General features: G+C 37.6%; 2 protein-coding genes across 2 annotated transcripts; both read left to right on the forward strand.

Annotated features, from left to right (window-relative positions):
• Nucleotides 1-1971: 1971 nt before the first annotated feature.
• LOC104983418 (olfactory receptor 4S2-like) lies at nucleotides 1972-10732 on the forward strand. Its single transcript, XM_010832864.1, has 3 exons — nucleotides 1972-2047; nucleotides 3627-3707; nucleotides 9756-10732. The coding sequence occupies exons 1-3, from the start codon at nucleotides 1972-1974 to the stop codon at nucleotides 10730-10732; spliced, it is 1134 nt and encodes a 377-aa protein (XP_010831166.1).
• A 13988-nt stretch (nucleotides 10733-24720) lies between these two features.
• LOC104983415 (olfactory receptor 4M1) lies at nucleotides 24721-25711 on the forward strand. Its single transcript, XM_010832860.1, has one exon. It carries the CDS (start codon nucleotides 24752-24754, stop codon nucleotides 25709-25711), a length of 960 nt encoding a protein of 319 aa, XP_010831162.1. The 5' UTR covers nucleotides 24721-24751.
• The last annotated feature ends 1228 nt before the right edge of the window (nucleotides 25712-26939 follow it).

Consider the following 26939-nt stretch of genomic DNA (forward strand, 5'->3'; position numbering starts at 1 on the left):
AGGTTCTCCATAGTGGCTGTACTAGTTTGCATTCCCACCAACAGTGTAAGAGGGTTCCCTTTTCTCCACACCCTCTCCAGCATTTATTATTTGTAGACTTTTGGATCGCAGCCATTCTGACTGGTGTGAGATGGTACCTCATAGTGGTTTTGATTTGCATTTCTCTGATAATGAGTGATGTTGAGCATCTTTTCATGTGTTTGTTAGCCATCTGTATGTCTTTGGAGAAATGTCTATTTAGTTCTTTGGCCCATTTTTTGATTGGGTGATTTATTTTTCTGGAGTTGAGCTGTAGGAGTTGCTTGTATATTTTTGAGATTAGTTGTTTGTCAGTTGCTTCATTTGCTATTATTTTCTCCCATTCTGAAGGCTGTCTTTTCACCTTGCTAATAGTTTCCTTTGATGTGCAGAAGCTTTTAAGGTTAATTAGGTCCCATTTGTTTATTTTTGCTTTTAGATTCTTTTCCCACATAGGTCATTACAGAGTAGAGTTCCCTGTGTTATACATTAGGTCCTTATTAGTCATATATTTTGTATATAGTAGTGTTTATATGTCAATCCCTACCTTCCAATTCAATCTCCCCTCTCTCCCAGTCTGCTGCTGCTGCTAAGTCGCTTCAGTCGTGTCCGACTCTGTGCGACCCCATAGACGGCAGTCCACCAGGCTCCCCCGTCCCTGGGATTCTCAAGGCAAGGACACTGGAGTGGGTTGCCATTGCCTTCTCCAATGCATGAAAGTGAAAAGTGAAAGTGAAGTCGCTCAGTCGTGTCCAACTCTTAGCGACCCCATGGACTATAGCCCACCAGGCTCCTTCATCATGGGATTCTCCAGGCAACAGTACTGGAGTGGGTTGCCATTGCCTTATCTGCTCTCCCAGTCTATCCCCTCCTTTATTCCCTTGAAATGATATTTAATTTCTGTAACTCTTTTTCTATTTTGTAGATAAGTTCACCTGTACCCGTTGTTTTAGATTTCACAAATAACCAATAAATATGATATTTGTCTTTCTCTGTCTAACTTACTTCACTCAGTATAGCTTTTAGACATGGTACATGGGTTCTATTTGTACTCTTGCTTTGAGTCCCACAGATATTCAAGGTGGGTCTGCCTCTTCTCACAAGCTCTTGGAGTCCTTTGGGGGTACTGAAAGAAGTGAAAGGAGACAAAGACAAGTCTGATTCGTGAAGTCACAGGAAGGTTATTGACTTCACATTTCCAGAACTCATGGGAGCTAAGACTGCACATTTATGGCCTAGCTCTAAACACCTTGTGAATGAGTCAAGAATAGTAAGAACAAAGTAGGAAGCCAATAGTAAGAAAAGCAAGTTTTATTTGTTGTTGTAGGGTTAGTGGTCCCAAATAGTAATACTGAGTACCATCCTTCACTTTACCTTGTGCCAACTTTGAGCAAATTGTACACAAATATATGGGAATGATTTGAATTTTAACTAGCTATTTACCAAGTCATCTTCAATATAGTTTTACAGAGTCATTTATTTGGGATTTTTAGAAACAGAAACTTTCTTATGGTTAAATTATCCCCTCTTGGAGCCCTGGAAATTATTCAGTGTTATGGAAAAGAAGTAAGTGTGCTATCACAGTGTTTACTCCTCATCTAGAGGAAACATTTCCAGGCAGATGTTCCTTTAATAAATGAATTCTATTTTTGGATCCTTTTATACTCATTCATTCATTATTCCTTTGTGAATTCATTATTAATTTATTATCCATTCTTTGAATGAGCAGCTATTTGCTGAAAGCCTATTATGTGCTTGGAAATGCGGTAGACATTTTGCCATTTGGGGGTTCCCCCAGGCATCAACAGGTCACCCAGATATCTAATTATAAAGGCTCTCAATATCCACCAGGAGGAGGTGAATAGTATTTGAAGACAATGTGTGAGCCCAGATGGCTAGGGGAGTAGAGCAGAGATGTGAGAAGTGTGGACGCTGGAGTTTGACATTCTCGTCATGGTCTACCTCCACCACTTACCAGAGGACAAGCGACTTAACCTCAATATCTCTTTGTTCAATGAGGAAAATAATAGTATCTGCCCCACAGGGTTCTCAGGAAACTTAAACAAAATAATAACAAAAAATAAGACTTGTAAAGCTCTAAAAAGTGTGTCTACAGGTGGTCAGAACTCACTAAATACTGTCTGGTTATATTAAAATTATTGCTAACTGTTCTGTTCAATGCAAAATAAAAGCTGAAAGAAGATTGTACAATTTTTTGATCCTGGAGAATCAGAGGAAACAAAGAGGAACTAGAGATTTTAATCCAAGACCCCTGCCACATGACAATAAAACTCCTGATAACTCCTTCATTCATATTGCAACTAGCTTTGACACAGGAAATTTCATGTTAGGTGATATATGTTTCCTCAAAATCAAGATAAAATAATCCCATTTGGAATATAAAAAAATGTTCTCTACTTTCAAGGCTTTTATACCGTCTTTTAAAAATCTAAGTATTTTGTTAAAATTTCACAACAGTTTCAAATTTACAGAATAGTTGCAAAGACAGTGGAGACAGTTTCTGTATATGTCACATCATTTCCTCTATTGTTAATTTCTTACATTACTATGGTACATTTGTCACAACTAATCAACCAATACTGCTACATTAACTAAACACCCCTTTACTGATACTCTAGCCCCATCATAGAACAATCAACTGTTGCCAGCAACAACAAAAGACACTTTTTTCACGCTGCAACCAATGTAAGTCCTTTTTGCCTCAGAAAGATCACTAGCCAAGGTGCATTTCCATCTTAATTGGGTTATTATATCTTTCATGGTATATGGTGGTACCATTCAAACACACAGAACTTTAGCCTCAACCTGAAAGTTCACACTGTAATTCACTGAGTAAATTTTATACTCGATTTTAGAGGTGTAATCCTCAACTCGAGTCAAACCTCCCTGACCCAAATCCCTAAGAAACTGGTTCATGTACTAATAGGACTGAGGCACTGTCTTCACAGTGCTGTTAAATTAAACATTTTGCTTATCTTCTAGAACTTCAGCAAATTTTAAAATGAAGTAAAATATTGTCAGTTGTCTAAGCAAATATTTATTGTTGATAAAGGGTCCAATACATTGATACCGAGAATCACCTTCTCCTTTCTCTTGCCCCGATTTTGAATAAATTGTGTAAAACTGTGGAAATGGCCTGAGTACTTATTACCTAGTTTTTTATCAAGTAGCCTTCAATATAGTTTTATAAGGAGTGGTTTAGAGGTTATTACACTTGTACTTTTCCTGTCCAGCTGCTACCCAATCACTGGCCCCACAATTCCCTCAGGGTTGTGATGAGGCATAAAGATTGCTGATGGTTTCTTTCTTCTGGCAGACAGGAATATAGAAGAAGTTCTTGCAGACCAAGATCAGAAGCTATGGCATGGTTTTAACCTCATGAAGTTCTATCTTTGAGAAAGAAAGGGAGAAAGGTAGAGATAGAGAAAGAGAGTGAGAAGAAAAAAAAACAGATGATCAAACTCAGGACTTTATCTTAGGCTGTAGGGCAGTCCTTTCTGTGAAATGTGGCACATACATAAGAGAAGCATCGCTATACAGATCTCAGTTTTTTAGTGTGAATTTCTGGATATATGTCGCATTTCTAGCTCAGAACATTTTATTGATCCAAGAAGATCTCAGGTTGTCCAAATCCATGTCGTGGGACCACACTCAGGAAGACAGCCAGAGTAAGTATGTACCTGGAATGCCAGGTTAACAACTGGTGAAAGAGACAGAGGTAATGTTATTGATGTAAATCATATTCATGCATAAAGGGAAATCTTAAATTCTTCATCCACTTTGCAATTTTTGTTCTTGTAATACTGTTAATTAAGGAAGAAGTTTATTACAGTTTGAAGTATCTATCCTATTATCCAATTGGAGTTTCATCCTAGTTTTACCAGTAACAGTGGAACCTCGATAATTCAGTTTCCTCTCTGCGTTTCATTTGTTTCACCAGTGGTTAAAGAAGTGGAATAAAGCAAGTCAAGCGGTCTCTCATATTCTTTTTACTTATTGTTGTTTAGTCACACAGTCGTGTCTCCCTCTTTGCAACCCCATGGACTGCAGCACTCCAGGCTTCCCTGTCCTTCACCATCTTTATATTTAGATTTCAAATTTTACATAAATTTACAAGGCTTTGAGAAAGTCTTTTAAAGGTATTACTTTAAAATGAATGGTTTTATGTCAAGAATAGGTTTTTATTCATCTTTTTATGTTCACAACACAGTACCAGACACAGAGAAAATGCTCAATAAATAATTTCTAAGTGATGGTTTAGTTGCTAAGTCGTGTCCGACTTTTGCGACCCCATAGACTGTAGCCTGTCAGGCTCCTCTGTCCATGGGATTCTCCAGGCAAGAATACTAGAGTGGGTTGTCATTTCCTTTTCCAGGGGATCTTCCTGACCCAGGAATTGAACCCAGGTCTCCTGCATTACAGGCAGATTCTTTACCATCTGAGATTGAGCAATTACTAAGTGAAAGGACAAATAAATATTTGTGCTGCATGAAATATAGAAATATGTGTATAGTCTACATTGTGTTACATTAACTCATTTGCAGATTTTTCAACTCTATTAGTTTAGACACTATTGTATAAAGAAAGTTTGCTGTGGGATGGAGCTTACTGTTAGGAAAAAGGTCCAGAATGTCTGGTCTCTGTCATTTGCAAATTGCTCACAGGAGAAACTAAGGCTGAGCCTTTTCTCTCAGAAAATTTTAGGGAGCTGCAATCTTGCTATTTGTGCTATTTGAAATAATTTAGGTAGGTCACTGGAATAGTAGCAATGCTGTTTCTTTAGCAGCATAGATTCCATTACACCTATACCTAGTATATATTCTTTAGCATCTTTGAGGAGAGGCCGAATTCAACCTAGTCTGATACTAATGCTCCTGAAAAGGTTGGCTTTGCACCAGTCTCATACTGATGCTCCTGAAAGTCTATCACAAAAATGATCTTGACTTAGATTTGCAAATCACATTGTTTCTATATCTGTTAACTGACTTGATCCTCAGCATTGGTGGCATTATTCCTTCACAGAGGAGGACTGAAGTTAATAGAAGTGAGGAAAATCTTAAATCACACAGCCTGTAAGAAGCAGAGCTATGAGTAAAGCCCAGTTTTTGATCTCTGTGCTCTTTCCCCTAACGAAGATAGTAGAAAGGCTCTTGAGCCTTAGGCTTGGATTAATTTCATGGGCTACCCAGGTAGATTCAAAATAAAGTTGAGATAGTCACTATTTAGGAAAAATAAAACAGCTGTATAAGTATCTTTGGGTATCCTTGCTTGACTCTTAAAGAAAACCTTACAGGGACATAAACTACATTGTTCTTTTTTGTTCAGTTGCTCAGTAGTGTCCAGCTCTTTGCCACCCCATGGACTGCAGCACACCAGGCTTCCCTGTCCTTCACCATCTCCCGGAGTTTGTTCAAACTCACATCCATTGAGTCAGTGATGCCATCAAACCATTTTATTCTCTGTCATTTTCTCCTCCTGACTTCAATCTTTCCCAGTATCTGGGCCTTTTCTAAGGATTTGGCTATTTGTATCAGGTAGCCAAAGTATTGGAGTTTCAGCTTCAGCATCAGTCCTCCCAGTGAATATTCAGGATTGATTTCCTTTAGGATTGACCAGCATGGTCTCCTTGCTCTCCAAGGGACTCTCCAAGAGATCTCCAAGGCACGCTCAAGAGTGTTCTCCAACACTACAGTTCAAAAACTTCTATTTTCTTCAGCACTCAGCCTTCTTTATGGTCCAAGTCTCACATCCATATACATGAGGACTGGAAAAATGTTGTTCTTATTTCAGTTAAAAATGTATTTGAAAGGTTTGTTGTCAGAAGTAGATGTATTTTCTAAGATTTTGACAAGTGTGGAAATACATATAAATGGGAATTAGGATATGGACATGATAAGAAGGCTAGTGTCCTAAGTCAGCTGCTATACAGGCTTCCCTTTCTCCAGTCACAGGTAATTCTAATCATATATTCACTTAACTCTGTGCCATGTACATAAGTGCTTTATATGGAACACATATGTAATCTTTACAATACTTATGAGGTATATTTTAGTCTTATCCACTTTTTTCATTTGAAAAAACAGGCAAAGGGAGTTAAGTAGCTTTCCTAAAGTCATAGTGCTAGCAAGAATTGTGGTAGAGGTAGAATTTGAATCTAGGAAAACTGAGTTTCAGACCTCTTTTAACAAGTGGTCTTTACCACCTCCTGTTCCTGCTTTCCTCCTATCCTGGGAATCCCCCAAGTCATCCAAAATAAATTCCAACACTTCAACTTAACTCACAGGGCTCTTTTATGACATGAGAAACTCTTCCTTTTCATCCTCATTTCCTGACACTTCCATCCATGGATTCTGTGCTGAATCACATCAAACTTGTTGACATTTCCCGTAGAGGATGCTATGATGATTTACATCCTATATTTGCATCATATATTCTACTCACTATTCACTTCCTGCCTTGTTCACTTTTCTGTGCCCACACCCTGCAGGGTCATCTTCAGGTTAGCTCTAATTCACCTTCCAAAATTCCACTCACTGATAACCTTGTGTGGAAAGGTGTTCCTGATTCTCCTGGACTTCTTTACCTTTATCTCAGAGAACTGTGATTGTAAGTTTTCGAGTGGACCTCCTCTATTTGATTGTCAGTTATGACAAATAAAATGATATCTAGATTAATGATCAATACCACATCACTTGCTATTGCATTCTTATTGTAAATTAAATTTGAGCAAAGTTGGACAGAAACTGTGTATGTTGCGATGATCTTGTCCATTGCAACAGTAGTCCTTCTCTCCAAATACTATACGTAATTAAAAAGTAAATAAACCCTTCATGATTAGCAGAAAAGGGATACAGTATTTTGACTATACAGAAGGTTTAAGACTTTCCAATGAGAAAGAAGATATGGTGATTTTGATGCCATCAGCCCCAGAAATATGAATATTGGTTTAAAAAATTGAGATCCCATTTCCTAGGTTCAAGTAGTAATGCCAGTCACAAGCTCCATGATCTTGGGCAAGTTATTTCCTCTCTTTGTTCTTCAGTTTCCTCATCTCTGAAGTGGGGATAATGATGATAGCCTATCTCATAAGATTTGTATGAGAACTAAATGTGAGCAATAACTGGCACATAGTAAGTACAAGATAAGTGTTTTCTCTTATTATCTAAATATTTTTCAATCCTTATGATCTTACCAGCTGGTGATAACTGAGTACAGGTTGGCTTTACTGTTACAGTGTCATAGAGTATTTGAAGATTTAAGGACACAGAGCATATCTTCCTACCAAAGGGCTTTACACCATAACAGAGCAATTGTTTTTTAAATGCAATTGTTTTTTCATGAGCAGTTTATCTTTCTCTGATCTATTTATCATCTATCTGTCCATCTATATCTATAATCATCAATCTATCATTATCAATTATCTATCATTTTTCTATTATTCTGTCTTTCATCATTTATTTAAGAGCTTGTGTATTTTGTGGGTTCTAGGATCAGAATAAAACAATTCAAATGTCAGCCCCTTCTGCTCAGTGGTAAAGAATACACCTGCAATGCTGGAGACTTGGGCTCGATCCCTGGGCCAGGAAGATCCCTTGGAGGAGTGCATGGCAACCCACTCCAGTATTCTTGCCTGGAAAACTCCATGGAGAGAGGAGCTTGGTGGGCTACAATTCATGGGGTCACAAAGAGCTGGACACAACTGAGCACACACACATTGTGAGGATAAAATGAGGTAACATAAGATAATCGTTTAGCATACAATCCTGCACACAGAAAAGTGCTTAATAGTTCATAATAACCATTACTAATAGTATTTCTACAATGAAAATAAACAGACATTATGGTTTATTGTCTCAGGAATAAAGTTAGATATGAATTTTAGTATTGTCTCTTAGTTGTCTATATAGCTTTAATATAATTACTGACTACATCAAATTACAAATCTACCTACTAGAGAGATTTCACTTCATAGAATCAAATTATAAGGTAAAGCACTTCATAAATACAAAAATGTTATATAGACGATCTCACTTTATTTCTATAACAGCTTTGTGAGGCCAAAACTTTATCATCCATCTTTTATAGATGAGAAAACAAATATTCAGAGAAAGTAAGTAGATTTACCCAAAGTTAACAGTTGGTGAGGGTACTCAAATCACTCAGCTACGGGCAGTGCTCTTTCCACTATCCATGAAGAAAAGAGGTTTGATTCAGAGAAAACATTTGCATAATTCAGAGAAGCCATTTTCATTCTGAGGATCTTTAAATTTTGTCTCTTGATTCATCTCTTTCAAGAATTCATCTCTGATTATTTTATCCAGTACTTTTTCTGTATGCCTTAAGCACTTCTGTATGTAACTTGTAAAACAATTTATACAATTGTAAAATACACTTACTACCATTATCTGTATGGGACATTTTATTCCTAATTCTTAACTGTAATTGCAAGGGCAAAGAGTTATCTGGGGCTTTTCAAGGCAAAAGTATTAAGGATGATAAAAGTTTCAGTAATTTAAAAATTTTTCAACTCTTTAGCACAAAATGTGTATGCTAGTCATTCGTGTCTGACTCTTTTCACCCCATAGACTGTAGCCCACCAGGCTCCTCTGTCTATGGAATTCTCCAAGCAAGAATACTGAAGTGGATAGCCATTCCCTTCTCCAGGGGATCTTCCTGATCCAGGAATTGAATCCAGGTCTCCTGCACTGTAGGCGGATTCTTTACCATCTGAGCCATCACATAGGACAAAGTATTTTCCTATGTAAAATACTTTGGATTGTATTATATTCTATCCAATACATAGGACAAAGTATTTCTCTGTATAGTTTGATGTATTCCTTACTGGCAAGTGAAGCTGACCTTCTTTATGCAGGTGAAAGATTAGGCTTCAAACTCTTCCAAAGTAAATTTACAAGCATAGGTTGTTGGTGAGCCAGGGAGTCAATGTATATGTTGTTCTCAGTCACTAAAAATAATTTCATTTTTAATTGCACTGAAACTTCCAACCTAATTTAGAAACTAGAAACTGAGTCATTCTCACTTGACTAAACAGAATGCTATTCTTGTAAAGTTGATCTGTATATATTATATTAAAAGGTTCATTTAGGAATTTTAGACGTCAAATCTAAAATGCTAACTCCTTGCTTGTATCTTTAGCCTCAAAAATTAATTTATCCATTTAATACTTAAAGTGTTTTCATACCAAAGAGAATTTCTGATGTGGGAGTGGGCAGTGTGAGATCAGAGAGAGAGAGACTGAGAGAGAGGGACAGGATGATTATGAAGGAAAACAATTGGGAGAAAGGAACTGTAGGTCTAAGCATAATAGAAAATCAAATGGGAGTCAATAATGTGGTAAGAAAAAATATCCATGAACTATACTCAAGAAATATTAATATTTTCCTCTGCTATATTTAACATCACTTGGTGGCTCAGATGGTAAAGCATCTGTCTACAATGAGGGAGATCCAGGTTCGATCCCTGGGTCGAGAAGATCCCCTGGAGAAGGAAATGGCAATCCACTCCAGTACTATTGCCTGGAAAATCCCATGGACAGAGGAGCCTGGTAGGCTACAGTCCATGGGGTCGCAAAGAGTCGGACACGACTGAGGGACTTCCATTTCACTTTCACTTTCTTTCACTTTCAAATGTTTTCAGAAGGCTGTTCCTGTTAGGCTTTACTCGCTTACAATGGTTTATAACATTTATTTTTGCAGAGAACCAGAGCCACTCAACCAGTTCTGCCTGGATCTCCGTGGAAGTAGTCAACAATGTTACCGAGTTTATATTTTTAGGACTTTCCCAAGATCCTGGAATGCAACTGATACTCTTTGCTCTATTCCTCCTCTTCTATATGGTGATCCTGGGGGGAAACCTGCTCATTTTGCTCATGGTTTTTTCTGATCCCCGGCTTCATACACCCATGTATTTCTTCCTCAGTAACTTGTCCTTTGTGAACATTGCCTATTCCTCAGCTACAGCACCCAAGATGATTGCAGACTTTGTTTCTGAGAAAAAGATTATTTCCTACTGGGGCTGTGTAACTCAGATGTTTACCTTCCACTTTTTTGGTTGTACTGAGATTTTTGTTTTGACTGTCATGGCTTTTGACCGTTATGCTGCCATCTGCCAACCGCTCCGTTATGCCAACATCATGAGTACCACTGCTTGCACCCTGCTGGCATCACTGTCCTGGCTGGGAGCCCTGGCTCACTCCTTTGTTCAGACCCTCCTGACCTTTCAGTTACCCTTCTGCAGCTCTCAGATCATTGACCACTACTTTTGCGATGTCCACCCAGTTCTAAAACTTGCCTGCGCTGACACAACCCTAGTAAACATGTTGGTGATTGCCAATAGTGGTCTCATCTCCCTGGGGTGTTTCCTCATTCTTCTGGCCTCCTACACAGTCATTTTAGTCAGTCTTCGGAAGCAGTCTGCTGAGGGCTGGCGCAAGGCTCTCTCTACCTGTGGATCTCACTTCACTGTAGTAACTTCCTTCTTTGTCCCTTGTATCTTTATTTACCTCCGTCCATCCACCACTTTCCCACTGGATAAGGCTGTGTCTGTGTTCTATACTACCATCACCCCGATGCTAAACCCACTCATCTACACTCTGAGGAATAAGGATGTAAAGAATGCCATGAATCGGGTGTGGAATCACAAAGTCTCCTTGAAGGAAAAGCAGAAGGCATAGTTTGTTAGAATTACAAAATCAGAATTAGTTGATACCTTCCAAGGCCCTTAACTTATTAATAATTTTAAAGAATAGTCTCTAACATTCAACTATGTCATAGTTCTCTTTTAAAAGGGAATAATTTGAGGCTATTTCATCTTTCTGCTTCTAGGTGAGCAAAACTTAAACCTTTCCATACTGGCTAGGCTTATCCTCGCTTATTTCTAGAGTGGAAGAGTAAACACTTCTGCTCATATCTCATTTAATACCTTAGATCCCTTCAGTTCAAATCCAACACTCTTAAGATATAATTCAATAGTTTAGAATGGAGTTACAAGAAAAAGTTATCTCTGAGGAACTGGATAATTTCTCTGTAAAAAAGTCCATCTTCCTAGGAGCTGCCTTCCTTATCCCCTTCTCTCTCTCCCTCCTCCTTCCCTGCTGTTTTCCCTTCCCTCCTGCCTTCCTTTATCTGATCCTCCTTTGTTTCCCCAAATCAGGCAGTAAACCTCTCATGTGGAGGTAGGACAACCTTACTGCCAGAGATGGGAATCCAGGTGAGAAACCTGTGTAAACAAACCTGATTACTATAATTGAGTATCCCAAGTCCAGACTAGATTTAGATATTTCACTAATTAAACACCCAGAGCCTATATATATATATGTATTTGTCCTGTTAATTCCTCATGAATGTGTTTCTTTGTTCAAAAAGTATAAAAGATGCTGGCCTTGGCCACTTTTTTCGGTCCCATTTCTATGAGACCTCCATGTGCATGAATTAAAATGTTTCTTTTTCTCCTGTTAATCTGTCTTGTGTCAATTTTATTATTAGTCCAGCCACAAGAATTTAAGACAGGTAGAAGGGTAAAGGGGGAAATATCCCCCTTTCTGACAATTTGTCATTGAGTTGCTAAGTCATGTCTGACTCTTTGCAACCCCATGGGCTGTCCCTCACAATATTTAGGATTAAATTTAACCATGAAAGATCTGTACACTGCAAAGTGTATGACATTAGTGAAAGATATTGAAGAAGATACAATTAAATGGAAAAATAATTCCATATTCATAGATCAGAAGACTAAAATGTCTTAACCATATTGTTAAGATGTCCATATTACCCAAAGTAATCTACAGATTCAACACAATCCCTATCAAAATTCCAGTGGCATTTTTTTTTTTTTACAGAAATAGAAAACACAAGTCTAAAATGCTTTTGGAATCTTGAGAGAGAGTAAATAGTTAAAAAACCTCCAGAAAGAAGAAACTGGCAGCCTCATACTTCCTGATTGCAAACTATATACCAAACTATGGTAATCAAAATTATATGATATTGATACAGAAACAGATCAATGGAATAGAACAGAAAGCCCAGAAACAAACCCGTGTATAAATGATTAACGGATTTTTGAAAAAGCACCAAGAATATGCAATGAAAAAAGAATAGTGTCTTCAGTAAATGGTGCTGGGAAAACCTGGATAATCCACATTCAAAAGAATGAAACTGGGCCCCTATTTTATAAAACTTAGAGTTTAGTATTTAAGCTCTTAGATGAAACTACCAATGGTGCACTGTATTGTCAGTATTAGGGGTTCTGGAGTCAAGGGGAATTACACTTTTAGTTGTGAAATTGTGGTTTATAATGGAAAATATATATTTGGTCTTTGTCTTCACTTCTGACACAGAGCTCCTAAAACCCTTGGAATTTCCTGGTAATGAAAGCTATAAAAGTATTTTTGTTATGCTAATGAAATGTGATGATATAATATTTAATGAGCTGACTTTTGGAAAGCACCCATGGACAGGATGGGGCTGATTGGCAGGAGAACTAACCTTATGATGAAAGAGCTGGAACTTTCATGTCTTACTCCTTGGCCTCGGATAGGGGAGAGGTCTGGAGGCTGACTCAATCAACAATGGTCAATTATTTAATAAATCATGACTATGTAATGAAGCCTCCATAAAAGCCCAAAAGGATTAGGTTCAGAGAGCTTATAGGTTGGTGAACATGCAGCGGTGCTGGAAGAGGGGCTCTCTGTAGAGGGCATGAAAACTCTGCTTCCTTTCCCCCTAGCCTATCATATGTATCTCTCCTATCTGGTTGCTCCTAAGTTATAACTTTTATAATAAACCATAAACCAGTGTCAGTAAAGTCAGTGTTTTTGAGTACTGTGGGTCATTCCAGCAAATTAACTGAAACCAGGGAGGGGGTCAAGGGAACCTTTAATTTCTTGCTGGTTGGTAGAAGCACAGGTTACACTCAATTGACATCTGAGCTGTGTGTGTATGGGAAGATCAGCCTTGTTAAGACAAAACCCTTAACCTGTGGGATATGCCTTCTCAGGGTAAATAGTGTCTGAACTGAGTTAAATTGTAGGGACACTCAGCTGGTTTTCAGAGCACTGTGTGTTGAATGTGTAGGGGTGAACCTCCTCCACACACAAATATCAGAATTTGGTGGTCAGGACAGCAAAAGAATAATGCTGTATGTTGTCACCTTCCTTCCAATTAGATTTTATGTCCTTGAATAATTAAATCAGGTGTGTGTGCATGCTCAGTTGTGTCCAACTCTTTGTGACCCCATAGACTGTAGCTGGCCACTCTCCTCTGTCCTTGGAATTTTTCAGGCAAGAATACTGAGTGGGTTGCCATTTCTTACTCCAGGGGATTTTCCTGACCCAGGAATTGAACCCTCAGTCTCCTGCGTCTCCAACTTTGAGGGCAGATTCTTTTACAGCTGAGCCACCAGGGAAGCCTAATAAAATTAGAAGCATAAGCTAAACCTCAGTGTATGTATGTATGGTGCTGTTGCTAAGTCGATTTAGTCGTGTCTGACTCTGTGCGACCCCATAGATGGCAGCCCAACAGGCTCCCCCGTCCTTGGGATTCTCCAGGCAAGAACACTGGAGTGGGTTGCCATTTCCTTCTCCAATGAATGAAAGTGAAAAGTGAAAGTGAAGTCTCTCAGTCGTGTCCGACTCCTAGTGACCCCATGGACTGCAGCCCACCAGGCCCCTCCGTCCATGAGATTTTCCAGGCAAGAGTACTGGAGTGGGGTGCCATTGCCTCATGTATGGTATGTTTACTTAAACTTTAGCCCACCTGAAATGTTTGTAGTTTCTCAACACATTTTTAAAAATTTTGAGCTTGTCTTTTCTTTAGTGTTTTAAAGTGCTTCTTTAACTTAATAAAATATAACTCTTTTTAAATTTATGTAGGTATAAGGTATAAAGGGCTTCCCGTGTGACACAGCAGTAGAGAATTTGCCTGCAATGCAGGAGCCTCAGGTTCCATCCCTGGGTGGGGAAGATCCCCTGGAGCGGGGCATGGCAGCCTACTGCAGTATTCTTGCCTGGAGAATTCCATGGACAGAGAAACCTGGTGGGCTACAATCCATAGGGTCACAGAGTTGGACACGACTAAATCGATTGAGCAGGGACACATAAGGCACAAAATCTAATTTTACTTTTTCAAAAGTGGTCAGCAAGTTGTTTCAACACAACTTATTAAATTATTTGTCATCTCCAACTTAATTTGAGACCAAAATCTATGGTGCTGACTACTGAATTTTATTATTTCTCAGATAGATTACTGTATTTATTCTTTTAATAGTTCTTTCTACTTGGATGACAATGCCCCATGATAGTTTATTTTTGGCATTACAAAACATCTTGATTTTTTTTTTTAGCATATTTCTTTTCAGATTTGAAATAATTCTTTTAGTATCCCCAAAATATGTTCGGTATGCTTTGTACTAAGTTTATTAAGGAAAATTATTGTTTTTCAGTATTACTTTTGTCTACTCAAGACTATGTTATTTCTTTCTATTTATTCAAATTATTCATGTATTCCAGCAGAAATTGTAATTTAGTCATATAAGTCCTTTGTGCTTTTTAAATTGGGCATTCATTTTGTTTATTAATTTTCATGCTAAAGTTGGCTAAAATATTGCAAATTTTAGAGTCTGCAAATATAATTAGAAATGAAAATGGATATCTACTCTCATGTTTGTCAGTCAAATTTGTATGAATATTTAGCCAAAGCAATAACATAAAAGATACTATTTGTAAAAGCGGGAATTAAATTATTTGTATAATGATGTAAACCTAAAGCTTTCTTTTTAATAAAAAAATTGTTTAGAGCATTTTTCTACATGTGTTGTCTTTTGTTTAAACTTTCACACTTTTCCTTTCCATTGTTTCTAATTGCTTTTCTATTAATCTCATACTACTTATTTTATTTTAATTCAATCTCAAATAAGGACTTAAGTACTTAGACTCTATATCCTGCTTGGATGTCTCTATAATCTTCACAAAAATATACCTGAAGAACAAATTTTAGCAACTAGTCCAGTTTCCAGGGACTGACATGATTTAAATTTGCACACTCCTACTTTGTTATTGATCTGTCTTTCTCTTACTTTAACTGCTGAACTCATTGCTAAGCAAATCTGACACAAGAAAGATGAATCTTCCAGCCTGCCTTCCTGTCACAATCCTTCCTCCCTCAACTTGCATTTATGGCACCATACCTGTACAGACTAGGTATGATCGACCTCTGCTGCTGCTGCTCTAAATCGCTTCAGTCGTGTCCTACTCTGTGCGACTCCATAGATGGCAGCCCACCTGGCTCCCCCGTCCCTGGGATTCTCCAGGCAAGATCACTGGAGTGGGTTGCCATTTCCTTCTCCAATGCATGAAAGTGAAAAGTGAAAGTGAAGTCGCTCAGTCGAGTCCGACTCTTAGCGACCCCATGGACTGCAGCCTACCACGCTCCTCTGCCCATGGGATTTTCCAGGCAAGAGTACTGGAGTGGGGTGCCATTGCCTTCTCCGGATCTACCTCTAACTTTTCCTAATTTGTCACTAGAATTACATCGCTGTGACTGTTTTTCCTTCAAAGAACATTTGGAAGGGAAAGAGGATGGTGATTAAGGTTCTCTGGTCCAGGGCAACTGCCATGAACTCTTCAACTGGTCTCTATTTCATGAAGCAGTCCTAGGGCATGCCACATGCTAAAATTTAGGTAGATTTTTAACACAGTCAATTTGGCAGTGTTTTCTTGTTAATCAATGTTTATTCTCACTTGAATTTGGAATACATTATCTATTAGTCTTATTGACACTCTCATTATTTCTTTTGTTTTTTCATTGTCATGGTTACAATTTATGCCTCTAATATGCACCAGACTCTGTGCTAGACTGGTCACACATGGCTTTTCAATTTTACTTCATAGCAATTTTATATGTTCTTAGCATCTCTAGTTCCCAGATAAGAAAAATTAAGTTCTAAGAGATAGTAACTTGCCCAATGAAATGGAGTTAGGAAGTCTTCTAAAAAAAAAAAAAAAAGATGGTAAGAAGCATGTTATTTTTTCTACTATTTTAGTGGTCATTTATTTTTGTCAAAATTTATAGGTAACCTGACACTTGTATTATTTCATACCTTCATGTACCTTTACTAAAAACTTGGTTTTGAAGTGGTTTTCAACTATCTAAAACAAAGTTTTTGAAAATTTCTGTATTTAACCTCAGACACGACTGAGCGACTTCACTTTCACTTTTCACTTTCATGCACTGGAGAAGGAAATGGCAACCCACTCCAGTGTTCTTGCCTGGAGAATCCCAGGGATGGGGGAGCCTGGTGGGCTGCCATCTATGGGGTCACACAGAGTCGGACACGACTAAAGTCGGACTTAGCAGCAATAATGGTTTGGACAGGTCCCTGTTTTCCTAATGATCCAGTATCTCTAAGTGATATAGTTCTATAGGATAGTAAAATTAGAAACGAATGTCATACTCTAGAAGGCATATCACACATTTTCCACCTCTGATCCTTAGCCATTTTACTTGGTGTGGGCAATTCAGAAGTTGTGTTTCCATGCTCTTTGGGTGAAATACACATTAACTTTTAAATTATTCCCTCAGGGTTTTGATTCCTAGCTGGCTGGCCCTGGCCTCCTGAGAATCAGTTTTCTTAGTCACAAGCTGCAGTGATAGTTAGCTCATTGATACATCAGGGAAGGAACTGACATACACCAAAATATAGAAGACAAAGCTTTCTGTTGTGGATGGGGAAAGAAGCACCTTCTCCCCCGTCTGTAGTTCCTGACTACACCAAGACTGGCACCTCTGATTGGTGGGTAGAAAAATGGTGCTGGAATAATTGCATAAACCGCTGTATTTTTGAGACACTGGGGTGAATATATTGGCGGGGATGATTAAGTAAAATACTCAGAGAACAGTGGTAAGAAGCAGAAAGCCTCAGGTAATGAAATATCTTAGGGAAAACATGGTGGTCATATAGACCAAATCTTAAGCATGGACTTGGACAAACAATGTCTTTTGCTTGATTTCCATAACTAAAGGCTCAGTGGGGCACTGAGAAGACACTTTGGTCATCTCCGACCTACAGGATCAACCATTCTTACTCTCAGAGAAGATTCTCGGAGATGAATTCTTTTGAGATTCTTAGTCTCAAAAGAAGACTCCAGGAAACAAAGCCAGGAATCATGAAGCAGAATCAAAAAAACACCAAATGAGTTAATAAAACAATTAGATTTGGAAGTATTTGACAACTTTTCTTAATAAGTCATTGATGTATTCACTTAAAATTGATTTAATCATTCATTTATTTATTCAATAAACATTTATTAAAGACCTTAGTGTGCTAGGAGTAATCTAAAGTTCTAGAGAGATGTATAATGAGACATGCTTCATGACCTCAAGAGATCAGAGTTTCTGTTTACTTTGGCCAAAATACAAGTTGAAAATTACAATGCAATGGATAAATTGTTATTGGAGATGTGAACAGAGTACTCCTATAGAAGCCCAAATTTCTATGGCGCTTGTTAGAAATTATTCATGCAAACTTCCAGGTGTTTTGGAAAGAAGGCCTTCTGAGAATAGCTGGCAGATTTAGTAGTAGTGATGTATCAACAGTCACATAGGACTGTAGTCTCGGGGAAAGCAGGAGGAGATGGTAGCATCTAGAAATCAGATGTTCTTGTCCTCTTCTCTAAGCTATTTCCTAGACTTGATCTTAGTCTTCCAGGCCCAAGGATAGTAGCTGGGAATAGAGAGGTATAAACAGATGTTAAGGATAATACTTTGGGAATCACATATTAGGAGGAGAATTTCTCTATTGAACTTGATATTTTGCTAGGGAAATATAACAATGACAGCAACAGCAATAATGATAATAATTTAAGAAAGTGTGAGCTATTTGCCTGACATTTTTCTGAGTTTTGTATACATTAGCTCATTAATCCCTACAATAATACCTATGCACAAGATATGTTTATTATCTCCATTGCACCATTGGGCATTTCAGGCAGAGTGAAGTGAGTCATTCAGGATCACAGGAGCTACAGGAGCTAGTAAGTGGTCAGCTGTGTTTCAAACCAGGGCACTGATGCTCCGTATCTAAATCTATTATACGAGAAATGCTCAAGCAGCAAATAATCCTCAAAACACTCATACTGAGATCAGCCATTCACTGATTCTAAGACTTTTTTCTTCCCTAGTTTACTGTGGGCAACAGAGTATATAGGAAATTGAGAGAAGTACATCTTGGTATTTTCTGCTACTGGTTTAAGTATGAGACTCAGGGCGCTTGGTCTCCACATACCCATCTATATGGGGAAAATTTTTCATATACTACCTCTTCACTATCTTATAGAAGAGGATAGTTGAGCTTGATATCTGGGAAGTAGGAGAAATCAATTCAAATTTCTTTTATATGTGGACATGTGCAGAAAGATTACATTACTGTCCCTCCAAAGTGCCAAGCACAAAAAGTTGTTAATTAACTTTTCTGGGACCTTTACTTTCAATCTACTTTTATTTTCAGAGAATCTTACGATTATAGAGCTAGAAGATTTCTTAAAATTCTACTGTTAAAATCCATTATGTTGTTAGGAAGAATCTGACATAGCGGGAGGTCAATGACCTTTCCAACATCACACAGATTTTGGTGGCTGATCTCTAATGAGAAGCCAAGTCTCTCAATTATTGCTCAGTGCTCTTTACAGCTGCTTTTCAAACTGGAGTGAGTGTTAAGAGATCCTCTTTTACACTTTTGTATAAGAGGCTCTAGGTTATGGCAAAAACCAATACAATATTGTAAAGCAATTTTCCTCCAATTAAAAAAAAATAAATTAAAAAAAGATCCCACACTTTCTAAAATGTGATTCTTTGTGAAGATTTTGGAGAATTAAAAAAAAATATTGAGCTTGTATGCAGCATTAGAAGAGTTATAAAGATAAAAGCCTTTAAATAATGACTTGATTCCTCACTCCATTGTTATAAAAAATGTATTTTTTGAATGTTGTGCTCTAACACATATCTTACTCAGGTGAAATACTCTCTAAAAATAAACATCCTATATCTTTAAAGTTTCTAAATATCTAGTACCTTCCTGCTGTACCTGCCTTCATGCCCTCCGCAACCCCTAGTCTCCATTTCTGTGTTTTCTTTGCTCTTCTTGCCCATGGCTCAGTAAAGTGAAAGCTCTGCTCCACAACCTGTACCATATTCCCCTAATTAGCAAGTTTGAGAGGCTTTAAAGTACCTTTTTTCTCTATAAAATGGTTTTCAATTAATCATAACTTGAAATTTTATAAATAGTTTTCTTTTTTAAAATTGTTTTGTTTCCTTTAAATGAACATTCCACTGGTGGCAATGTAAGCCATAAAGATGAGCTATTTTCATCTGCAGAAGAAATACAGGATAATAACTTCCTCTTTCTTTTACAGCTTCCTTTCTTCTCATCAATATAACCTTTCCTTCTCTTCCATTTCACCCATTTCTCAGTGACAGCATAATCCTTCTACTCAATGCTATTGAAGTACAATCTGAAAGCATTTCTTTCAGTTGTGAGTTTTTTGCTTTTGGTTATCAAGATGGGCTAGGATAGGCGACTTTTACTCACAGAGATACTACTTTCTTCATTCACATCCTTATTTAAGCAAAGAGAATGGACAATAGTTGTAGATGATAGCTAATTTCTTTTAAGCCTCTAGTATGAGTGTAACTTAGTTATTTAATCTTTTGCTATTTCAAGATCTGTGTGAAAGCCTCCCTAAGTTACTTAAATTGACAAGACAGCTATTCTCCATGTGGCTATAGAGAGCTTGGCTAGGTACATGAATGAACATTATATTGTTAGTAACAAATAAATTCTTCACAGATTATTGTTTTTCCCCAAAGCATTTGCTCCCTTGAGGAGAGTTCACAGTTCACCCACTGATAGGGAGGGCCTCTGTACCCCTAGGTATCTCCAAAGTCATCCTCCAGATACTTCATCCCTGCAGAGTAAACACAGAATGGAAATTCACAAGATACTGTTAAAGGAGCAGCAGACTTTTTAAAGATTCTACAGATAAGATTATGCAATTTTTTTTTTTCTTTGTCTGGCCTATGTTCTTTAGCATAATGTCCTCTAGTTTCATCCTTTTTTTTTTTGCAAAATAAATGGTAGGAGCTCCTTTTTTTAACACTGAATAATATGTGTGTATAGATGTATATGCACAAATCATAATCTCTTTATCCATTTAAAAATAGTATGGTAGTTATCAGAGGTAGGGAGGTGGGGGAAATAGGGAGATACTGGTCAAAATGTACAAAGTTGCAGTTATGTAGAATCAATAAATAAGTCTAGAGATCCAATGTACAAGATGATTATAGTTAATACTGCTATATTGGGGTATTGGAAATTTGCTAACATAATAGATTTCAGGTGCTCCCATCATAGGAAAAAATGCTAACTATGTGGAAGTGATTGTGTATTTAATAGCTTGAAAGTAGTTATCATTTCACTGTGTATATGTATATCAAATCATCATGTAGGACACCTTAATGTATCAAATTTTTATCTTTAAAAAAAGCCCCTCCCCCCACCTCAACCCCCCAGAAAAAACAAGCAGGCTTGCATCCAGAAACTTAGGAGGTATAGGTGGGTGAACGCAGAATGAAATAAAACCCTCTTGATCAACTGCTCTGAGTAAGAACTTATCGGCTTGGAATCATTAACCCCTCTTAAATGGTGGCTTTAGAAAGAAATGTCCTGACTCAATCTCCATGGATTACCCTAAGAATTTCCCTTCAAGAATTCCCCACAAACATAATTCCTTGTTCTGGATTTTATTGGCACAATCCCAAGATTTTTTAGAGTGTGACACAACACTTCTAAGTATTTTTGGCAGACAGTCAAATTTTATTAAGAACCTAGAATGTGCTAGATGAATCTCATTTCAGACATAAAAGATATAAAGATACATTTAAAAAAAAGTTTGTCATTATGGTGCTCACATTCCAGTTGACTTTGGTGGTGTGGCAATAACATACAATTGAACATTAAATCCTGCCAGTTGTCTATCCTAAATATTTTCTGAAGAGGCAATTCATTTCTTTAAATAGCTGTTGAAGATTAAAGTTAGAGATTAAACCACAACGTTTTTCCTGCATGTAATTCCACTTCAATTTACTCACATAGCAATCAGCCATTCTCTAGGTTTTACTCTAAAATATATTGGAAGCTGCTCAAATCCAGTTCCTTAACAAGGACTCAAATGCTTGGTCTTTGTCTAGTCTCTTTATTCTGTTTGTACTCCAATCAGTCACAGGTCTTCTAGAGTCCATAGAAACTCTTTTTTTGCCACATTCTTTATATGTGTTGTTCTCTATTCCTAAAATACTTTTCTCCTGAATTTCAAATTTAATTGAAATGCCACCAATTCAGAGAATCTTTCCTAAAGAAAGCCACCACTACACCTTACCACATGCCACCATCCTTTATTTAACCACAATTCCCCTTTTTATTTACTTCTTTTATCAATAGTGATATTTACTTTATTTGTACTTATTTATATTTCTTTCATTTACTCATTGTTCACTAATTTATCTGTATATATTTCTAAAATGGAAGCTCAATGAGGCAGAAAGTCTCCTTTGTTCACTGTTGTCTTCTCATTTGTTAACAAGTAGTCAGATCAGATCAGTCGCTCAGTCATGTCCAACTCTTTGCGACCCCATGAATCGCAGCACACCAGGTCTCCCTGTCCACCACCAACTCCCGGAGTTCACTGAGACTCACGTCCATCGAGTCAGTGATGCCATCCAGCCATCTCATCCTCTGTCGTCCCCTTCTCCTCCTGCCCCCAATCCCTCCCAGCATCAGAGTCTTTTCCAATGAGTCAACTCTTCGCATGAGGTGGCCAAAGTACTGGAGTTTCAGCCTCAGCATCATTCAGTATTCCCTAAATATTTGTTGGGTAAACAAGTGAACACTTTATAGAAATGACAGAAGTTACACATTTTGAGATAGAGCTTTCAATGTCATGTGTGAAGTTTTGCTTTGATACACATTAAGTCACAAATGTGGGCTTCCCTAATGGCTTGGGAAGTAAAGAATCCACTTGTAATGCAGGAGATGCAGGAGACATGGGTTTGATCCCTGAGTTGGGATGCTCCCCTGCAGGAGGACACGGCAACCCACTCCAGTATTCTTGCCTGGAGAATCCCATGGACAGAGGAGCCTGGCGGGTACAGTCCATAGGGTCACAAAGCTGGACACAACAGTACCGACTGAGCACACAGCACAAATCACAAATACAGACCAGGGTCAGAATGGTTGTGGGTTTTATAATATTTAGGCCATGGCCATGATCATGTAGGGTGTATATATATGTTGGTTTGTCCTTGATAGAGTGCTGCATGTGTGTATGTGTTTTATGAGTAGCAGCTGAGTGCTGGCTTGGGGAGTAGGGTGTTTGGTAACTTGCTGGTTGTAAGTAGTGGAGGAGATAGGCATTCACCAAGGAGGCAGGAAGGATGAAATGCTTTTTTATTTTTTTCCCCCAAGGAATAAGTCAGGTAAGTTATCTTCATGAGGTGTATATTATTAGTTTCTAATTTTATGTCATATATCAGACATTGAGGTACAAAAACAAATCTCTTTAACACTATTTTTTTCTGGTGAAATAATCCTTTCTATTTCATAACACCTGAAGTATGTTTGCCTTTCCAGTACATCAACACACATTCACCCAGATTCTTTCTAGATTAGTGCCATTTTCTCTTCTTTTTGATGGGATAGGGACAGAATATGACAGAGGAGGAAAGTGTGACCTGTGTGACAATAATCAGAATTATCATATCAGTGTCCCCTTGAAAACTAAAAATACTTAGTGTCTTGTAATAGTATTTACTGCATTGAAATATTCATTTACTTTTAGTAACAAAAAGGCAGTTATTTTATGAAGAGCAAACAATCATTCCACATGTTTGAAAATGGTGTAACATAATAGCAAAATATCCAAGTAAACTAAGTAATCATAAGGTTCTGGATGCTTTTGATAGAGACACTTTTGATTGTTGGAAACTCATAGCTGACTTATCAGTGAGTGCAAATGAATAGCATGCTGTGAATTTACAATTATTTATTTTTTTCTGCTTTTAGTATGGAGGCTATGGGGCACCTTTTCCAAGTAAGTACAGTAACACTGTGGCTTTCAAAAATCCTAGGAAATATGTCTTTCTGAATAACCATTCTTTTAAGAAAGTTGAGGATTGAAAACTGGCAGCAGCATCTATCTTTCTTTTGATTAAAATATTTCTAAACTGAATTTTAAATGTTCCTATCTTATTTAACATGATTACTTAACTCACTGAGGACCCGTACTGCGCTATTCATGAATGTCAGAATATTTCCCCTTTGCTAAATACTGAATAATTCCACTGACCTTCCTTGGCGTTTTTGTTTTTCTGCCTCGTGTCAAATTCCTTGCAAACACTGTTTTTTGAGGGAATGTGGGGAGAGAGGTGTTCACTTGTAATGAACCATCCCTTCATTATAATAAAATGCTTTTATAACACATTTGGAAGTCTGTGTTTGTTAAAATTATGCACGAGTTGAGATTGTAGGTTCCATGGTAGAAACATTGAATTTCTTTGGTTAATATTATACACAAGCTTTAGTGCACAGACACTGTGGTATCTATTTGGTTTTCTAGAACCCTAACCTTTGTGTGTGTGTATTTCCTGAGGACAGGCAATACTATAAAACAGCACATCAGTAGAATAGAAGCAACTCTTTGGCATTGGTTGTTGTTCACAAGAAATTGTTACTTTGGTGTGGCAGTTTTTACATTACTTAAAAGAGGAAGCATATTTGGTAAAGTAAATGATTGTCTTAGTTTTATTTGGTGGTTTTGTTAGATCTAATAGAAACAGGTTCAACATTAGGCCTTAAGAAAAATTTTATCAATAATCTTATTCCCACTGCCAGCTTGAAATGACAGAATGGGTCGGTTTGGGTGGCAAGCATATCCATTGCTTAATTACTTCATCTTCTTCTTAACTACCTGAAATGGGGTAAAATGCATGGCCAATGGAGTAATCCGCATAAAGAATTTTTATATAGGGCCCTGTATCATTGTATTTTGTGGTTGTTTATATATAACCAAGGGTTAAGTTCTCTAAGTTTTGGTTAAAGGAAAAAAATATCCATTCATTAAACTTGAAGCTCTGGCATCTCTTTGATGGTTTATAACTAAAATATCATCAGATCAGCACACCCAATATTAGACTATAAGCCCAAGTTTTCAAATTGATTGGATTTCACATCATCATTAACAGCAACAACAACCACAAAAATCTAGAAAGAACAGGTTGCATCTTTTATTACCAGTCTAAAATTTGGCTAAACTTGGAAGCAGCTGCACATATCACTTACTATAGTAGATGTTTAGGGGAAGGATTAGTGCATTTCTGAGTTTCATAAAAAATAGAAATAACACTAAGAAGTTGATATTTTGGTGTCAGATATATGACATATTTCGTATGGTTTCAATGTTTCCAATTTTCAGATCATCACTTACTCTTTCCTTATCTTGGTTTATACAATACAAAATCAGGCAACCAAACTTATGCTAGTACAATCTCTTAATGGCAGACCAGATTTGATGATTTTGAAAGTGTTGATGTAACTCCAGCTAAATGCTATTTGGAGTAATAACAATTTCTTTATTTTTCATAGCCATATTATGAAAAAAAGTGAAGAAATGGAAACTGCAAATTACACCAGGGTGACAGAATTTGTTCTCACTGGCCTATCCCAGGCTCGGGAGGTGCAACTTGTACTATTTGTTATATTTCTGTCCTTCTACTTGTTCATTATTCCAGTAAATATTCTTATTATTTGCACCATCAGGCTTGACCCACATCTGACTTCACCTATGTATTTCCTGTTGGCTAATCTGGCTTTCCTTGACATTTGGTACTCTTCCATCACAGCCCCTAAAATGCTCGTAGACTTCTTTGTGGAAAGGAAGGTCATTTCCTTTGGTGGGTGCATTGCTCAGCTCTTCTTCTTGCACTTTGTTGGGGCCTCAGAGATGTTCCTGCTCACGGTGATGGCCTTTGACCGATATGCTGCTATCTGCCGCCCCCTCCACTATGCTACCATCATGAATCGACGTCTCTGCTGTATTCTGGTGGCTTTCTCCTGGATGGGGGGCTTCATTCACTCTACAATACAGGTAGCTCTCATTGTTCGACTTCCCTTCTGTGGGCCTAATGAGTTAGACAGTTACTTCTGTGACATCACACAGGTTGTCCGGATTGCCTGTGCCAACACCTTCCCGGAGGAGTTAGTGATGATCTTTAGCAGTGGTCTGATCTCTGTAGTGTGTTTCATTGCTCTTCTCACGTCCTATGCCTTCCTCCTGGTGATGCTCAAGAAACACTCAGGTTCAGGTGAGAGTACCAGTCGGGCCATGTCCACCTGCTACTCCCACATCACTATTGTGGTACTAATGTTTGGGCCATCCATCTACATTTATGCTCGCCCATTTGACTCTTTTTCCCTAGATAAAGTGGTGTCTGTGTTCCATACTGTGATATTCCCTCTACTTAATCCCATCGTCTACACACTGCGAAACAAGGAAGTAAAAATGGCCATGAGGAAGCTAGTCAACCGATACATTTTATGCAAAGAGAAGTGAAAGATAAATGGCATTTTCTATAGTCCTTCTGAGGGTTTTTGTCCTAAAGAAGGAAGTATTTATAGTAGTATTGCTGCTTTCGCTACCTCCTTTTGTCTGAGGTCTTAAATCCCACTAGGTTTTCCCTCTAATTGGTGAAAAAACAAAGAAATTATGATGGAAATAAATTTACTCACACTCTCCCTGAAATTTCTGGCAGATCACTATCAGAATTTAAGATATAATAATGATCTGCTAAAACACACATTTTCACTAATTCTTGATTGAGGCTTTTCTGGAGAGGGTTTGGCTCTGAGGAGAATATATGTTGAGAAATAATAAAACTAATAAGACCTGGGAGATGTGTCCACTATGAATACAAAGAAGTAAGTGGCTAGTATATGAATATGAGTAGTTTCAAGAGACTATGTTTTTATTTAGTTGCTAAGTCGTGTCCCACTCTTTTGTGACCCCAGGGACTGTATCCCGCCAGGCTCCTCTATCTATGGGATTTTCCAAGCAAGAATACTGGAGTGGGTTGCCATTTTCTTCTCCAAGTGACCTAATTAAATATTATTATCATGTTTCAGTCTTAGTCCAGTGGGATGATGTTTGGTAAACCATCTTCCTGGGATTGGAAAAATAGATTATTTACTCCTTTATCATCTTCCTCTTTCCAGAATGGAAAGCGAGGATTTATTCATATAAGCCATTTCAACTCATGCCAGGTGGTAACCACTCAACAGTATTGGTGACAGGAATCAAGATTTTGTCACACGTTGGAAACAAATTTTATAAATTCATAGCTGAGTGTAGTTTGATTACTGTGTGAGACTCCTCTCTCAGAGGAAGTTGCTAGTCAGCTAGTAGTTTTTAAAGTCAGTCTCCTTACACCCTCCAATGTGAAAACAGACTTGGAGGAAAGGGATTCTAGGTTGATTGGAATTGATAGACAACCAGCTGTGTGATTTTTTAAAAATCACCTCTTTTGTCAGTCTTCATGTCTTCTGTATTTGCTTATTTTGCCATTTATGTTAAAGTTAAATTAGTAGTGTGTTGCTTTTGTTAGCACTATAATTAAGAGTTCTTTACTATTAAATCAAATTTTATGTTTCTTTTTAAGATATAAATGGAAGAGACCTATAATTTCTGTAATTTTCTTTAACTCTCTAGTGAGAATTCTTTAGTGAATTATTTGTTAGTGACCAATTAATTCCCTAATACTCAGAACCCAATTACTGACCATGCT

Source organism: Bison bison, unplaced genomic scaffold, assembly GCF_000754665.1.
Source record: "Bison bison bison isolate TAMUID 2011002044 unplaced genomic scaffold, Bison_UMD1.0 scf7180017862559, whole genome shotgun sequence".
Classification (NCBI taxonomy): domain Eukaryota; kingdom Metazoa; phylum Chordata; class Mammalia; order Artiodactyla; family Bovidae; genus Bison; species Bison bison.